The 18,987-nt window shown below is 42.3% G+C and overlaps 1 protein-coding gene across 1 annotated transcript; it reads left to right on the top strand.

Moving 5' to 3' along the window:
• The first annotated feature begins 313 nt into the window (after positions 1 to 313).
• fgf20b (fibroblast growth factor 20b) lies at positions 314 to 1,385 on the top strand. The gene is made up of 3 exons (XM_061080234.1): positions 314 to 614; positions 888 to 991; positions 1,140 to 1,385. The coding sequence occupies exons 1-3, from the start codon at positions 314 to 316 to the stop codon at positions 1,383 to 1,385; spliced, it is 651 nt and encodes a 216-aa protein (XP_060936217.1).
• Positions 1,386 to 18,987: the final 17,602 nt, after the last annotated feature.

Raw genomic sequence — 18,987 nt, 5'->3', positions numbered from 1 at the left:
GCGACCACCGCTGCACAGGTAACGCAACATGAGGAGCAGCCGCACCTCCAGCTGATGAAGAAGACGCAGCGGTAAGAGAAGGAGGAAGAACAGGGGGAGAAATCGGTGCAAGATCCCGGTGTTTCACGCTGGATAGCAGGAGGAGAGGAGAACCCGTGCGTCCACGCGTCCTTGCACCACGGGGTCGTGCGCTCAGTAACGAGGAGGTGCTCGGGAACATGCTCTCTAAGTGACAGTGGGAAGCAGGTAGCCTACTGAGCCAGCGCTCCCTCCGGACCTCCTCACTGAACTTTACCCGCTGAGCTCTGACGCGATGGGTGCTGCCGCCGCTTCTGCTCCTGCTCTGGGGGAAGTTGGAGGCGTCTTGCACGGCATCGACGGTGTCGCACACGTTGGGTCCCATTTCTTCCTGAGCCCCCTGGGGGACAGTCCCACGCTGCTGCTGGGGGACCACCTGGTACCCGGGGACAGGCTCTCCCGGAGCACCGCAGCGGATTTAACGCACCTCAAAGGGATCCTGAGGAGGAGACAGCTGTACTGCAGGACGGGCTTTCACCTGGAAATGCTTCCGGATGGCACAGTGCAGGGGACGAGGAAGGACCACAGTCGTTTTGGTAAAGATCAATATTTTATTATGGCAATATAAATAAATTAAATAAAGTAATGTAAAGTAAGCAGCAGCTATAATAAAACAAATGATGTAGTTATAGAAATAATCATCGGAAAGGAAAGAGTAAATAACACTTTTATATTAACAATGGCTATAATGCTTATAATGTTTATTGTAATGTATTAATTTTGCTTTAATCTGCTGATGCAGGATGAGTGATCATTTTCTTTCATCTTCCACAAAGTGTGTACAGAACAACTGTGTTATTCTTCCCCAGGTATTTTGGAATTCATAAGTCTTGCTGTTGGGTTGATAAGCATTAGAGGGGTGGATAGCGGACTCTATCTCGGCATGAACAACAAAGGAGAGCTGTATGGTTCTGTAAGTATCATCTTTGATTATTCACATCACATTTCTGTCCTTGGGATGACACCAGGCCTCTCCCTCGTGGAGGATTTGATTTCTCAGGAAGATGTCTCTGAAGAAACGATGATGACATGTGTCGTGTGTTGTTTTCCTTTGTTTTCAGGATAAGCTCTCGGCCGAATGTGTCTTCAGGGAGCAGTTTGAGGAGAACTGGTACAACACATACTCCTCCAACCTCTACAAGCACGGAGACAAAGGGACGCGTTATTTTGTGGCATTGAACAAAGATGGGACACCAAGGGATGGGACTAAATCCAGGCGACACCAGAAATTTACCCACTTCCTGCCCAGGCCTGTGGACCCTGACCGAGTACCGGAGCTGTACAGAGACATCCTGGGCCACAGCTGAGACCTGCAGGGGAGGCCTGGTGCAGATCAGGAATAGCTGCTGAAAACCCTCGCAGGCAGGGAGCAGAGAGAAGAGAGAGAGGGACGCAGGAGGGGACGATGCCGGGGCAAGCTGGTGGACAGCAGCCTGGCCGGCAGGGGATAAAGGTACCGGGGGCCTCTTGTAGGAATGCACGGGCCATCTCTCAGCAGCCAGGACGACAGGTTAGAATGTCTGCACGCTTGGCATGAGGGGGGTCATTTGTTTCGGAGGCCGGACGACCCTCACAAGTACCTGCGCGGAATAGGAAACGGAGCTGGATGGTCAGTGAGCATCTCCTCTGTCGTGTGTCGGACAGAGACGTCGGTCAGTCCATGTGGCGTCTGTGGGAATCTGCAGGATCACAACCTGGTACTTTTCATTTGGGTGCTGCGTCAGAGAGCCACATTTTGTTCAGAAGGACTTTGAAGGAATTCTGTTTTGTTTTTCTTACCTGTGTCTAGACCTGTTTAAACAGAGCAAAGTGTAACAATTTATTTATTCCTTTTTAGATACATATATTTATGTTATATATTTATTTATTTGAGAATATATTTTTACAGTATGCGATATAGAGAAACCACTAGAAATTGTATCGATTATATAAAGACTGAGACACTGTACCATTAAGTCTTTTATTTTGAAAAAAAACTCATCCAGTGATATACTGTAATATGACCAAAAATATGAAACATAGCAAAATATGGAATACACCCCCAATTTTGAAATGTATTTTATCACAATAAGATAACTGTGAATCAAATTTTAAGGAAATTCTTTGTCTTGTCGACAGTGATTACAACCAAACTACTGTTACTTGTGTTTTAAGCAGAATCTGAAGTTGACGTACTGACAATTCAAACAATAAATTGCTCAAAATGTGACTAAAAAGCCTTTTTGTCAGCCTGTATGATTAGAGGGGACTTTGTTATAGGCTCCTTTTAACAACTTTTGACTTTTAACAGCGCAATATTTGAAAAGATGTTTACTTTACCCGTAGCCTTCGTCTCTTAGAGTTTAAACGTATAAACCTGCTTATGAGATCAATGTTGTCTTTCTTTATGGACATCATTATGCCAAGGGACGAGTCGTAGACCCGATGCACGCATAAAACTTCAAAGCGTCCCCTCCTGAATGCTGCGAGGCTGCACAGTGACACGATCAGGACCAAATAAAACCTGACCTTCTGCTCAGCCCCTGCAGCTTTAGCAGCTGTATAAAACTGGAGGTCAGAGCGATAAGGATTAAGTAACCTCTGCTGACAGTTTGAGGATTGCAGACTTGTTGAAATGTCTTATTAAACAGTGGAATGCAAAGGTGGCCGAGGCATCTTTAAATCTACAAGTGCAGTGCCTGTTCTAAACCTGCCGGTGTGGAATGGGCTGTTTGTTTGGACTGTGTTAATGCCTCAGAGCAACTTCAGAATTATTCTTTGCCACTAGTGAGTCGTCCTCAAAGTGTTCTACAATATACTGTCATTTGCAGAGTGAAGTTAGAAAACTTTGCGTTCATCCTACCTGGTTTATCTGCAATGAAGAAATTTATAGTCGATGTTTTTAATAAGATGAAACTGAATTTTCTGTATTACTGTTCACGTGTATGGTTTTTATATAACTTTCAATGATATACTGAACTGCTGTTATTCCAATCTATTGATCCAAGTTCACTTATTTTCAAAATAAAAGCTCTCAGGTCGATATAAAGCATTACGGCAACAAAACGACCATTGTGCTTTTACTTTGCAGACCAATTGCTATAGAGGAAGTGATTGCTCTCATGACGGAGGTCGCCAGCCTCGACACTCGTGAATGCCTGTGTCAGTTATATATGATGGAATAAAAAAAAAATTAAATGATCTGGCAGTGATTTTGACCGGTTTGACCCAGTTGCCAACCACTGCTGTAGTTTTTAGAAGAAGAAATGTTCATCTCTGTGCGGCCCCCACTCAGTGTTACAGAGCACTGTTTGCCTGTTCATTACATTTTTATTAATATAGAACGTATTGCGTGTTAGAATCTCACCGAACTTTACAATGCACCTTTTCGGGCTGGTAAGACTGCACATATCAAGTGTGAAGGCGATAAGGTGAAGAGTTCACATACAGACAGACGTTTGTGGAATTCATAGGTAGATGAGTCTTATTCTGTTATGTCCAGACATTTCCAGGCTTTTGTCAGATTGTTCAATAGAAAGGTTGTTTTAATGTCGGAGCCACAAAGCCGCTGAATTTGAAATGTATTTTCCAAAAGCCACTATCTCATGTGTCTGTGCACAGTTTCCTCCACGGTTGGGAGCAGATCTGTGTTGAAGCATGAAGGCTGCAGCCTGTGATCTTGGCTGGTGTGTGTGATGGTGAGCCAGTTGGTGGCTGTCTCGATACGGGGAGTAGCCCCTGCTGCCAACTCTCTCTCCGTCTGCAGCACGATACGTCTGGACTTTCCCACCTGCACACCTTGAAAATCAACTCGCTTCTGTCGTCGATTAATGACAGCATTATAACCCGCGCTCACATGGACATCCCCTGTCCACTAGGTAAACACACGCAAGCCTATTACCACATGAAAAAGGTTCTGATGTTTGTTTGTTTTTAAAAGATACCTTCACTGCTCGTCTTTCTTTAGCTTCTCGGGAAAGTTAACAAGCATGAAAGTGACGGCCGTGGTGTGCTTCATTCCTGTCTCTTCCCATCTCTCCCGGGTAAAGAATGTGTTGCCATAATAGTTTTAAGGTTTTTTTTTTTTTTTGTTTTTTTTTGCAATACTTCTTAAAAGACTAAAGTTTCATCCCCATTGCCTTTGTGGACATGAAAAGCCGACACTGTGCGGATCTAAGAGCGTAACCTCCTCCGCTCCCCCCTTGACATTTTCAAGGTCATGTCTCTAAGCACACTGGAAATCCTGGCCTGTGATACCTGATGCCCAGGAGTGTTCTTTGGCACTTGTTTAACCCAAGTTTTTTTGTCCGCCGGGCCCTCAGACACACGCTTTTGTTCCAGCTACCCGGTGTCCTCCAGATGGTCTGCGGCCCCTTGCTGAAAACACTTAAACCCCTCATCCGAACCCACTCTGGAGGGCCGTCTGACACGTTTAATGGACACTCCCTGACTTTCACCACCTCCTCAGCAGCAGCAGCAACCATGAAGGGCTCTCGAGGAAACCCAATCAAGTGTGTGTGTGTGTCTGTGTGTGTGTGTGTGTGTGTGTTTGTGTGTGGCATGGGTCCACTGGCAGGTGTGGAAGTCACTGATCTTCCATGTCTATCCTCACAGTCCAGTCAGACAGCGCAGGTGTTCCCTCAGCTCACACACTCTGATCTCGGTCCTGCTGTTTGTCAGCTGGGGATGTAACTTAGCAGCAGGAGGAGGACGAGGAGGAGGAGGAGGGTGGAAATGCAGCCGGCTTTGTTGTCTGCCCCCAATTATCAGAGAGCATAATTTCTATATTTAGAAGGCTGCATCGCAGAAGACGAGGGAGGTGCCGAAGAGCTCACCTGTTGCTCTAAAGCTGTGGCCACTTCTAAGAGTGTGTTTGCGCAGGGATGGTGCCTGCAGCTTTGTGTCATTTGAATCCTGCAACTATTGATTTCAGGCTCTTTGTTGTTTGTATATTCCTTAGTAAATTGCCGTGCGCACAAATTATGAGCTGCATGTGTGTTTACGGGGATTACGGCAGAAGTGTAAGTATAGCGTTATCCACTTGATACTTTTGGGCTTCATCTGAGTCCAGAGAGAGAGAGAGAGAGGGAGAGAGAGAGGACGAATCTGCAGCCAGTGATCTCAAATATCATCCTTTCATCTATTCTTCCACTCATCCAGCCATCCATCATCCATGTTTTGTGGCTAAATAGTCTTTCACACCTGATGCATTGTACTGGTTTGAGTTCAATCATTTTTAGTGTCATAGCTAAGAGGATTTTGTGGTGCGCTCTCCACAAGCAGCAATTAGACCAGCATACCTGATTTACTGACACTCCACATCACAGGCTGTCAGCTCCAGTGGAAAATATGCTCCTCTGTTTGCATCTCCATGGAGACCTTAGCAGGAAACAACCGTGTTTAGGTGTTGTGGTGAAAAGCAACGGAGGAGAAGAAGAAGTGGAGGCACTGTCACCCCTGCAGAGTTTAGTCTCTCGGTTCGAACAAGGCCCGCACAGTGAGGCCTGCTGTTGTGCGTCTTCAGTGACTGACGGTGTTCTGCTTTATAAAAGGGATCTGAACACACAGTGGAGAAGAATTTGCACTGGTACAGCAAACACAAAAACATCTGTAGCATCTGTAACACAGTCGAGCAGGTCGACGAGAGGTGAGAAGTGATATGGAGACATTTATATAATATGCATGACGTTCTATATATTTTTATCTAACAGGGTTTTGAAGAGATCTGAACACACTGAAAAGTTTCTGGATAATGAAATGACAAAAAAACTGTATTTACACTATTTTGTAAAATCAAAGATACATAAAAAGCACAAAAATATAGAACTGTGAGGTATTTTACTTGAGTATCTACTTCTGTGTTACTTTTTACTTTCACTCCATTATGCAGAGTATATATATACTTTACTCTTTCATCCACTTTTTTAACAGATTTTCTTACAAACATTCATATAACTTACATAAATTAAACTTATATTTATATATAGATTACATTTAAAGTAAATATGTCAATATCAAAAAAATATTAGGATAGTACATAAAGTTGTATAAATTTGCTCTGTTTCAACAAGCCAAACTTATTTGTTTTAGGTAAAATGCTTATTAGCCTCCTTCCCAGAGAGTTCGATCTCTTCCAGCCTCTAGTTTCAACCTTAACCAGCCCCTCACATCTGCTGACCAAACCAGTGTGTGAGCGGCCGTGTCACCCCATCCTCTGGCCCACGGCTCCACATTACAGAGTCACAAATTAGGTCTTGACATTTGGGCGCCATAATTGCCCCCTGAAAAGCATGAGGCATCAATTATGCTCTCAGCGCCATGACAAGTTATCCCTACAGGACATAATCGCCCTGCTGGACTGCCCGGCTGGACGGCCCCGCCACTGCACACACATGCACACAAACACACACACACACACAAACATTCATACACACATAGACAAGCATAGAATCAAGCCAAGACAGGCCACAGAATTTGCCAACATGGTCTCTCTGTAAATAGTTGTCAGTGGTCAGTATAAAATCAAGTCCTGGTGTTGAAATCTAAGCTGTGTGACAACAATGTGTGAGTGGAGGCCAAGCTGTGGAGGAGTGGCAGAGGGTCTCAGGGTGCCGCTGCACTAATAACACCATAGGTCCCTTTGATTTCCCGACTCTGGTGCCGCCTGGCAGTTTCTGCTCCCACAGGGCGTGGAGATCTTTGGGGTCAGAAAAAAGGTCAATTGGTTCATTTCCATAGCTCCCACTTTAAACATTCTTGTAGGCTTTGGGAGCAATTCAATCAGCAGCGAAAACACTGGTTAGCGGCGTGGAATTACCCGCCGTCGTTAACGATGCAGCATATACTCATAAACAAGATGGATGTATCCCACAGAGACATGCACCTTAAACTGTGTGAAGCTCTGCATGCTGAGAAATGAGTTGGAGGTCTTTCAATGCTGAAACATATAAGAGATATTTAGAATATAACATAACACTTGAATAAAAAGCTTTGAATATTATAGATGCATAATTCATGAGTGGCAAAGTCCTGCAATAACCTCTCTGGCATATCGTTTCATAAACTGACTTTATAAAGACAGAGTAAGAAAATAATGATCTAAAACAGATGGAATTCGGAAAATACATTTTACCATGCATATTATCCACTGATAGTTAAATAGTTAATATTCAAAATATGTAAAAAGGAATGTAATAAAACCATATAAGCAGAATAAATAAGTTGAATTTATGAAAACTTTAAAAAACAGAATGTCTCTTTCAATAGAGGGTATACCTCTGTCGAGGCCCAACAGCCTCCTTAAATTCAAACTGCACCAAATTTCACACAAAATATCCTTAAGATCCATGAATTATTCTCAGAGAAATTGGTGAAATGTTTTAATTTACCAAAGGTAAATAACAAAGAAAGTTAATAAAAATCAAACTGGATCTGCACCAACATTTAATTGAATCTCCCCTGACCCACACCACATTTTTCCATAAAGTTTCACAGTTATATGTTCAGTAGTTTTTGTGAAATCTTGCATACAAACAAACAAACAGCGTTGAAATAATAGACTCCTTTATGGAAGTAACTATGTTAAAACTATAACTGACAAAACAAGAAGGTATCTCACATTATTTATAAGTTGCATAGTTGTAAGCACAAGGACAACACAGATTGAGACTATACATGGTTTGAATCCTTCACCTATTTGTTTTTCCTACAAAACCCTATCAAGTGAATTATTAAAACAATGGCTCCCACAAATGTGGAGCGATCCAACTTTAAAACTAAACCTTAACAACCCAAACGATGCAGATTCATGACAACCAGTCACATTAAAAGGTTAATAAATGAATGCATACTTTATATTAGACTAGATATCAAAGATTCCCTAAGTTGAGGAGGACTTGTGAAAATTTGATACAGTAGAAACAGGCCTTGCTCTCTTCATCCACAGCTTTGTGTGACGCCTGGTTAAAGAGCATGACAGAGAAAGACTGTACTCTTTCTGCCTACAGGTGAAAGTGGAAATGTGCTTTGTTGCCCCTCAGTCAGGCGGAAAATTGCAAACCCATTTGTCATTGTGTGCCAAGATGCAGAGGTCAGTCAATAGATTCCTTCATGACAAGCTTACGGAATCGAATGTTTTTCCACGGCCTCACCCTTTCACACCTGCACCTCCAGGTAAAATAACAAAACAAGGGGAGAAGGAGAGAAAAGAGGGCTTAGAGCGAGCGACTTAAAGACAGGGGGGAGAAAAACGATACGTGAGAAGAATGTACCGTGAAACCCTTGCATGTCTATTGGCCATTTCAGCTCATTTGAACCCAATATACATTTAAACTCACAGTGGCAGATGAAATGCCAGGTTTTGGCCAACGTCCAAACACGGAGAATACCTCTAATTATTGCTGCCCGCGACCACAGAACATTCTTAACGGCTCAGAGCGATGTTGTTTGTTATCTCCTTGGCCTAAACTGCAACTGCTTGACTTGTAGTAACAACAGAGAAACTTAAAAAAACTTTTCCACTAAGATTACCAAAGACAGATACCAAATAATTCTGAAAGCAGCAGCAACTTTTGAGTGGGTCTCTGTGTAGGTCATTGGAGAACAGTATTAAAGACAAATAGTCCTAACTGTCCTGCTATTTGAGAGTGCGGTGATATCACTTTCTAAGCATACATAGTGTTGTGGTCAATATGTTGAAAACTGGAAAATTGGTCGAGCTATTCAGATCAAATAATAAAAATTATTTAAAAAGAAAAATTAGGCTAACTTTTGGTAGCATAGGCGCCCCACAAACATGGTCTGCGTCTACATCTTCACACTCTCTCTTCCCATTTTTTACTCTTACTGTCCCATCAATAAAGGCGGAAGGCCTAAAGATTAAAAGCCTTATATTCTTTAAAAGAAATTAATATAGCTTTAGCCAAAAACTGGTAACTGTTGAATTTCCCCTCATTCTACACATCCTTATTGAATCACTTTAAAGACTCACAACTTGGATGGATTACTGAAGCTGTGTGATGCAGCAAGTCAATTCTGCTGCCAGCTTGTCTCTGTGGCCACCTGCAGTAGTGCAGCAAGGAGCAGACCAAAGGTGTTCAGACCTTAGACTGTCAATAAAGATGGACAACACAACAGCACCACAAAAGTGAAGCCAAAAACCTCACGAACACCCCCTGGTGGCTGGCTGCTGTTTAGGTCTTACATCCCACCTCCTCCATGTTAGCAGATGGGACATGGAACAAAACTAACAAGTCAAAGTACTGGCTTCAAAAGTAAAGGATTGCGGTGTTCGTATCCAAGATACTTTGGCTTCATGTCTGGATAGTGGGAGCCAGTGGATCATCGTCTATCTTTATAAACAGTCTATGTTACAAGCAAAGTGTGATTTGGCCTCACATTTTTTACAAAAATGTAACCACCGAACCATGTGTTGTTAAAAGCCAATATATCGACCAACTGGACATTAGCTTTAAATTAGCAGATTCATATGAAACCTCAGGACTGTTCATCAAGTCACATATTTTCATTGACGTTTGCGTCAAGCTCGTTTGCCCAAAGTAGACTTTGCAATCGGTCTGAACACAGTTCAATTATTGGACAAATTAAAATGTTGACCCGATGACCGGGCTGAAATAAAAAGGATCCGTAGAGTCATTACAGTTAATTCTGAATAACACATACAACAGGTCATCAGAGTAACACGGACATCCCCAGAACCAAAGCCCCCATAGATCCCCATTAGGAACATTAGTCTGTAAATTGTTTGACTGGACACATCCAACTGCAAATAAGGTCAAAAGTTATTGTATTATGTATTCTTGTATGTATTCATGTGTGACGTTTCCGGAACACTATCTGAGCAGAGGACAAAGAGAAATGGCCACAAAACAAAGCAAAGAGAGTTTTGGGGGGTTGCACATGGGTGAGCAACTTTCCGTGGCTGGTTGGCTGTTCTTGCATCATATTAATGAATCTCAAGCAGCAAAATAATTATTTGTCTTATGGGGAGGGATGTTGTGTTTAATTCTTGTTTTAATTTTGTAATAAAAATGTCAGTGACATGCACATACAAACAGAGTTTTAAAATACTTTCTAACTTCTGAATTCAGTTTTTCATGTGCAATTGGAAGCCTCTGTTATTAATTATATTAAAGTTGGTATAGTCTAAGTGTGATATTCCTTTTGCACAGTGCACAGATGAGTTTGTGTCAAATAATCCTTAAATTAAAAATGCAAAAACAATTTTCCATTTAAGTGAGACTAGTAACTGTGAACAGGAAATCTCCTAAGACAGCAACACAGTTAGAGTTTAAACAAGGCTTTGCCCGATAGTACATTAATCTGTAGCTCTTACATGGTTAAATTGTATAAATCACAGGGCTAAACAGAAACAAGTCCCGGCGAGTTCCAAGGCACAAGTGATCCAAGAGCACCGCATGAGCTCCAGTTGTTTTGGAGAACAGAAGGGAACCTGAGCCAACACACAAAACCACTTCAGAGGAATCAATGTGAATCAATAGACCTGTAATCTGTTGAACTCTAAACGCAACATTCAATCCATAATTACATCATTTATACATATACTGTGGATGGGTCTATCATATAAAATGATGGATGAAAGTGACCTCAGACAGTTTATAAAGCTATTGTGATGATTGTGACCTCTGATCACATTAAATCTGACATGTATAAAGGGTAAAAAGATGGTATTGACTTTTCAGTGTGAGCTCACTGCTGCCGCTGTGATCTCTGGGAGCGCTAGCGCTGTGAAATGTTGTGGGGAACTTCAAACACACGTAGCAGCGGAGCTCAGATCCTCCTCCACAGTAATAACTTTGAGTGCTTCTGGAAGGAGGAAATCCCCTGGCCAGGAAAGACACATCACTCCACTACAGAGGCAACGAGCCGGGTGGTTTCACACAGGCAAGCCACAGCTTTCACCGAGAAATAACATCACATAAGACGACTGGAGGGTTCAAAATCAGTGTTCCAGTAATGGAGTGTGTGTTAATGTGTTAACACAAACATCCAAACAATAAAATATCACTCGAAGGGTGTACAGTTTTTTTTATTCCTGCCATGTTAAGGTGTTTATAAGAGAGCATGCAGGCCATTAAGTCATGAAAGTTAAGTGTAAGAGGTTGTAAGAGTGTTTAAGAGAAGCTTTACAATCTGCAGAAACCTTCTCACGGACCCATATAATCACATCTCATCCCAGGTGCTGCTGGTGACTGCTGATTTCTCCAGCTTATCACATACACAGAGGTGAATCAGTTTAGCCAGGAGCAAGCCTTTATTTTGCTAAAGCCGGCATTTCCTCCTTTATCAAAGGCACCAGGAAAAAAACCTGAGCATGAGGAGCAGCGCAGGTGATAAGCTGAGACTTATGAGCATTTAACACAAAGACGATTCACCCTTCAAAGGAAAATGCAATAATATTATATTGTTAATGCAGTTATATCAAATAGTTACTCTAGATTTCATAGATCACAATAATAAAGCTATCACATGCATTTAGTCCAAGATAAAAAAAATTAAGAAGCAGCCCAAACAGCCCAAACAGGAGTCTTCAACCATGCTAGCTGCTCTGGGACAGTGAAATTTTACACATTGCTTCCTGCTACATGCTAATGTCAGCATGCTAACATGGTTACGTCATACACTGTAATTAAACACAGACGATGTGTCTCCACTTCCTCCCATCGCACAAAAATTAAGCTAAAATATCACGGATAAAGGTGCTGCCATCTTGTGTTTTTGACTTAATTTTGGAGCCGGAGTCTTTGCTGTATTGACCGCGATAACGAGATCCCATCAATACACACGCTCAACCAATCGTGAGCCGGTCTCAGCTGTCATCATGAAATTTAACCCTGTTTGTATAGCATCAAATAACAAATTAAACCCAAACTTGATAAAAAATCTGTGTCATAAGAAATTCCTACTGTGAAAGACGAAAACAGGATTTGTAACCTATACTGCAGCCAACCACAAGGGGGCGATCAAGATTATGTAGCTTCACTCTTGGGGAGGTGTCATGTCCTCCATCTTTATATGCAGTCTAAAGCTGTTTCTAGAGTAAAATTGCTTTTGCACAACAGCAACAAATCCTCTGCATTATTCAGGCAAGTGGTGGAGCAGACGGGTGCAGCAGAAAGAGGCAGGAAGTAACGTACTAATCCTGATGCGTAGATCACACAATTTTCTTCACAGCACACAGACACCAGTGTTGGCTCTTATCACCACAAACTCTCGTGACATATTTGTCGCTGTTGTAGCTTTATCACCCCCCCTACATTTTTAGCGATCAATTTAATAGCCATTGAGAGAAATAATAATATTATGTCAGAAATTAACTTTTTGTCTTTCTCTCAATAGTCTTTTTAGAAACTTTCATTACAGATTGCCACTTGTTGGACACTGGGAGGGGGTTGATGATGCTTTGTCCTCCTCCTCTTCCTCCCGCTCATGCATACCTCTCCACGTCCCACTAACTAATCAGGCTGCAGATCTGGCCAATAATAGAGTGGCTGAACACACAGGAAATATCATATTCAGGCTTTCTAGAGTTTCACCTGTGCTTTCCAAGTTCATTTCCCATGCTTTGACCGAGAGGATATCAGCACTGTCTGCTTCAGTAGGCAGAAATTAGACTTCAAAGCCCTGAGAGCCAACAGAATAGTTTGGGGAGTTGGTCAGATGTTCCAGTGTTTGAGTGCTGAGCCATTTATTTCTTCGCCATGGTGTTTACTGTGCTCGCTCACATTATTCTGTCTGCTTGGCTCTTGTCCTACACTAACCCAGGTGTGTTTTTACTGGGTTCAAATTTATCAGTGAGGAGATCAGGAGACCTGCTGCCAACAAGGCAGTTCAACCGCTCCATGTTATGAAACCAGAAACATTTGCAGGAGAAAAGAAAGACTATACCCAGTTTGATTAAGAAAAGAGGTAAAAAGTATCCGCATAGTGATAAAATTGGAGTCAGGAGTAAAATGATGATCAAATATTGACTCTAAGCTTCAGTCCTGCATGGTTTGATGTGACAAATACCCTGAGGCTACTTTGTTTTGTTTTTTTTAACTCAGATATGCCTGGCGCACACACTAGTCTGGGGTTCCGAGGCTCTGTGGCGTAGAGGTTTGGAAATGCTGCTGACCCGGTTTTAGTTTGAAAATCTGCTGCGTAGTCTGGACGGGCAGAAACTGGCAGAAACTGAGATGTTTGGAAACAATGATACTGGCTGATTTGTTCTTTTCAGTGACAATGTAGCCTTCGGCTCCAATCACATGACCCCCTCCCAGAAGCAATCATCTGGCTTTGGCCTCAGCTACCAGTGTAGAACTCAATTTGGACAGCCAATTACAAGCTTTGCTGCACCTGTTGTCTCAGCTGTTGTGCAGTTAAATTCTGCATTGAACGATGATACACTTGCATTCATGTGTAGGACACAAGTTATTATTTGAGAAATCTGTGACAATTCCTGTTTCCTGTTGACACCAGCATGCCCATGCCCAGTGTGCGCGTGAGTGGTCACATGATATATATTTTTAGGTGTGTTGGTGTGGACGGCCATTAATTATTAATAATTACGGAGCCAAACCGCTTGTGTGGACAGAGATTGTTTTAGAATGAAAATGTTGTATTCAAATGAAAACACAGTAGTATGGATGTTGCTTGAAGTTGCCTTTAAGAGAAAGGACTCAGGGCGAGCTGTAGCCCCTTCTCACAGAGAGTTGACACCCACCTGCTCGGGAAGATCAAAGTGCTTCTCTGAGAACATTAGGAAAATACAGGGGACTCATCCCAAGCGCTCAAAGTGCCACAGAGATGCTTAGCCACACATTCCCCCTGTCAGAGACAAACAAAGACAGTTTTCTTGCAGTAGAAAGGCTTGCTGTATCCCCAACATGCCTCACCTGTGGTGACCAATCACAACAGACGTTACAATCCCGAGCCCTGGAGGAAGATAGGTGAGGGTTTATGTTGTCATAGGTGGATGCTTTACTGTCGGTGTGTAATACATTGTGCAGTTAATGTTTATTTTCACAGGGACAACCTCGTTCCTTTGGTCTGACCCAGAAAGATGAGATGTGTAATCATAACAGCATTGATAGGAGCATGTTTATATGTCTGCAGACATTACACATTCATCCACAGCTTCTGCTGTGTCAACAAGCAAGCTGTCAGGCTGTGAACTGGAAACACTAGTTGTAAACAACACATGCAAATATTAAACCAAACAGTGCTACATTCTAAAGTTGTAACTTTATATATATATATATATATATATATATATATATATATATATATGTGTGTGTGTGTGTGTGTGTGTGTGTACAGTGTAGAAATAGTCAATTAGAAGTAAATGTCTTTCTATCCTATTCATGCAAAGTTTCAGAAGCACTAGGATCAAACATTGAATAGCATAGACCTCCACCAAGGCCTAATAGTCCAACACAGGACTGTCTATGAAATAAAAATACTTCACGATTTTCATATTCCTGTTTTATTCCGGGGTTCAAAGAAAAGATAACACATTTTCCAAATACTGTCTCGAAATGAATCTAAGATTTACAAGAGCTGCTGATATTGCATTGTTATAAAAAAAATAAGATGAAACAGGCCCCTCAGTCTGACCGGGACCTCAACGCTGCTTCAGACACATAAAGTAAGACTTTGAAGAAATGCTGTTTTAAGGGTGGAGAGTGTAAATCTACTATTCTGGCATCGCTGCTCCAGTCTTCACTGCCTCGCTCACAAATCACAGCCGGCATGGCACTGGAACTTAGGGCCTCCTGGAACCCGCTGCAATCTGACAGAGCATCAGATCGAAAAGTTGGGACACACACAAACACACACACACACACACACAGACACACACACACATGTTTTTTATGGATATGAAAGCAGATGAGCCAAGCAGGCAGATAACTACGGGAGTAGACGTCTGCAAACATCATTCTTCCTCATTGAAACCACCATGTTTCTATTTTACCTCTGAAACATGCAGAACTATTGTCAGAACACCCTGTTGTGATGCTGAAAAGAGGAGAAGAAATAAGCTGATGACAGGGCACTTTCATCTTACTTATCGTGGTGCTCTATCAGGCTGATCAAGATGGGCCAGACAAAGTACCACCAGGTCCCGTAGCTCCAAGCTGAATTTGATCTGTTTCATCATATCTTGCCGTCTTTACTCCTGTGGGGAGGTGAGGTTGGTGGTCTGTGCATCTAGACCACAGGGGGGAAAGAAAAAGGAGCCTGAATGACAGATAAGTCTCGTCTTATTCAAGAGGGGGGCATCTGTGTTTTATGAAGAACATACAAATATGGAGCTGGATGAAAAGAGGGTAGAGAAAATCTCTGATAAACAACACACACGCCGTCTCACGCAACACTTGTCAGGAGGTGATAGTGTGCTCATCCCTTTAATGCAGCCACGGCTTTGAGATGGCGCACAGATCCAACAAAGATGTAAGAGGAAACACCCAGAGACAGTTGAACAGCAACACACCACTTCGGAAATTACACATTATAAGACATAAACTATCATTATATTTTATTATATCTTAGAAGTCCACCTCTGTGAATCTCTCACTGTGACGTGGAATAAACTGATGTGGTTCTTTCTTGTCCGAAAGTGCTGATTCCTGCACTGCACCCTGCGTCATCTCCTGTCTTGGCCCACACAGCCCTTCAGCATGCACCGTCATGATGTTTCAGACGTCACTAGATATGCATCACAGACAGTAAGGGAGACATTAATATCAGCGAATGTGCAGGCCTTCCTTGTGTTGAAGAGAAAGTTTGCAAAGCCTTGTCGGTGTAAAATAAATCTAAAATCCATGTGAGTTGGTGTGAATTGTCTGCGGCACAAATCAAAATAATATAAAAACCAAAGCAGCCCAGTCTAAGGCTTTGGTGCTTTGAGTCCCACTGTCATCGTGATCACAAACACAAGCAATCATAATGTCAACCACGGTCACCAGTTTTAGCATCTTAGCATGAAAGCATTGGCTCATTTGGTTGATCACAAAGTGCAACTGAAGCAAATTTTTTTTGTCACAAACCAACGTACAGAAAATTTCAAATCTAGTCCAGATTTATGAGATGACCGGATGGAGGTGTCAGCAAAGAGATAGCAGAACATCCTGAGGGGAATAGGAACAACACAAGTCTGCTCGGGAACCCACTGACCAACATCACCACCCCTGGTGTTCACATGAGCAGCTCTGCACAATGGGTCAAGTGGATTTGGCCTCGGAAACTCAAAATTTGACATAACAAGTACTGACTTTTTTGGTGACCAGTCTTCCATTCACTGCTTTACCTGGAAGAACGGTGTATTATTTATATAACTTTATTATAATAATTTTCTATAATTTGTATAATATCACCAGACAAATATTGTATTTTGCTAAATCTTTTTTATAGCTTGAGCTTTGAGCTCCAGCTACAAGATTAGTTACAAAAACAGTTTGTCCTGCAATACAAGCAGTGTAGCTATGGGTGGGGCTGTTTTGGAGGATTAATGCAACACAATGGAACTTTAACTGAGCAACAGCGCCCTCTGCAGCCACTCATTATTTTGGGCTCTGTTCAGAGCCAAATTGGTTTTTCATGAAGTAAAAAAAACAAAGATTATCAACCTAGTAAAATGAATAAGCAGGATCAAGTGCTAGTTCTCTGTTGCTCTTCCCTGCTCAGAGTGACATCATCACACCCCTCACAGCGCTCCTAATGGTGACTACCAGCACAGAAGGGTGCAGGTACTGGCAATGCAGGTATGTCATTTCCTGTTATAGCTCCTGTTCACAGCTTGTTCCTGCACAGAGCTGCAGCGGGAAACCCCAGATCCCCAACACACAGCACAACGCTCATCTGCAACAGGCCTGCCAGGTGTCAGCTCATGACACTGCAATAAAAAAATGAAATATTTTCCACTCTGGTAATGCTTCAGAGATAGATCCAAAAATAACATGTGCGCTGACTTGATTTGTTTGTTCATCCGGGAACATCAGTTTCTGTTTTTTCCCCGGGTGGTAAATTTGGAATCTATGCAGTGAAGAATAGTACCTGTCGTCTTTTATCACAAGTCTTTAATTAAATATATTGCAACTACGGTAAATGAGGACAAAGTCAAGCACAATCACACAGGAGACTAATTTTAGACCTGTTCAGACGCTGCAGTGGTGGAATTCTTACGTGGTGGAGATAAGGACAGACTGCTCTATTTGTCAGTGCGTGGGGCCCCTCAAGGGCCCCAGAGAATCTGATGTCCACTCTGACATTTTCTCAGCAGTATGAGGTTACATATGAGGAAGACGCTCGTCCTCATCATCAAGCCTCCACTGCGAAACAAAACGGCCTCTCACTCCTGTGTCTGGTGACATCAGGACAAAATGTCAAAAGTTCCCAAACTTCTCCTGGTGAGACATCGTTTTCTCAAATGAGAATGGACAGGAATGGACCATTTTTAGATGACCTATATCTATCAGTAGCTATTTTTATCTGCAGCTTCTGTTTGGTGCGATGACCTGCGACCTGTCGGGATCCGGCTGAATTTTAGAAAAGGGCAAAGAGCACAGTGTGTAGTGAGGTACATCCCAGGGATTACAAGCGTTGCAGGGTGAGAGTCAGTAACCTGTGGTGGCTGCAGGCTAGCCAGGGTCACAGCCCACCCATGGGGGGAGGGACGATAAGGTCAGAACAGGCTGAGGAGGATGCAGTTCCCAGACACAAAGTAGACAGATCAAGAGCTCAAACACAAAGTAAGAAAACACACGCAGGAGGAGCAGGATTCTCGAAACCTTTCAGTAAAATAAAATGAAAGTTGGCTTCATCAGAGCAAAGGTTTAAAAGAAGTAGCAACTTGATGAAACCATGAGAGAACCTATTTCTACACATTTGAATCCAAAGATATCTTGTAGCAGCGCAGAAAAGATTAGAAATTGAAAAACGTGAGCAAAGCGAAGGAAAAATATTCACAATACGCTCTTGAATACCTGATTGCAGCGACCTCCCTGAGGAAGAAAGAGGTCACAGGATCTCTGAAAAGGCGGCCATTGTTCGTCATTTCCTACGAGATGACTTAGTAAAATTGAGAGGAAGAAAGGCACACTGCCGGACCAACGTGATAGCAGCCCCTGAAAGTGGAGAGCACTGATGCATGAGAGGAAAGCGCCTTATGTCAAATATAATTGTCCTTCCCTGAAAAACAAGCTTGCAATGTCTGATTCGATTCCCTCCTGTTTGGCTCAGGTTACTTCCTGTCTGCTTTAAGGACGATGGTCACGGCAACGAAGCTCCTGGGAAGATATTTTGTGGGATTTTCTGATTTCTTTGTCCACAGAGGGGCTGAATTTAATGACCTCTCATGCCCCATTATGTGTGTCGTTTAAAGTCCATGGAGGAATTATTACTCTAAACTAAATATCTGCTGTAAAAAAACGTATATACAACATTTCAATTTGGTGCACCACAATGCACTTTAAAACAAATAACTCCATTGGAACTCAGTAGAGCTCAAACCTCTGTCAAGACCCAAAAGTCCCCTTAAATCAAATCAAGCTGTACTAAATTGAATACACTCATATCAGTCCCCTAAACATGTCATCATTTTTCATCAAGATCAATGAATTATTATAAATATGTGAAAATGTTGGTGTCTTGCAATGTTTAAGAAAGTGAAAAGAAACTCCTGGATCCAAGCCCGGATCTAGATCCACACACAGATTTAACGGGTTCTCTCCCGATCTGTACGACATTCTCCCTCCAAGTTTCATTGAAATCTGTTTTGTGTAATCTTGCTTACAACAAACAAACAAACAAACAAACAAACAAACAAACAGACGACAGGGATGACAACATTCCCTCCTTGGGGAAGATAATAACAAACCTTCATCCTCGTGACCTGCAATAAATGTTCAT

This window comes from Limanda limanda, chromosome 10 (genome assembly GCF_963576545.1).
Source record: "Limanda limanda chromosome 10, fLimLim1.1, whole genome shotgun sequence".
Lineage (NCBI taxonomy): Eukaryota > Metazoa > Chordata > Actinopteri > Pleuronectiformes > Pleuronectidae > Limanda > Limanda limanda.
The sequence above is the reverse complement of the archived record's forward strand: the minus strand, read 5'-3'. Positions and strand labels throughout refer to the sequence as shown.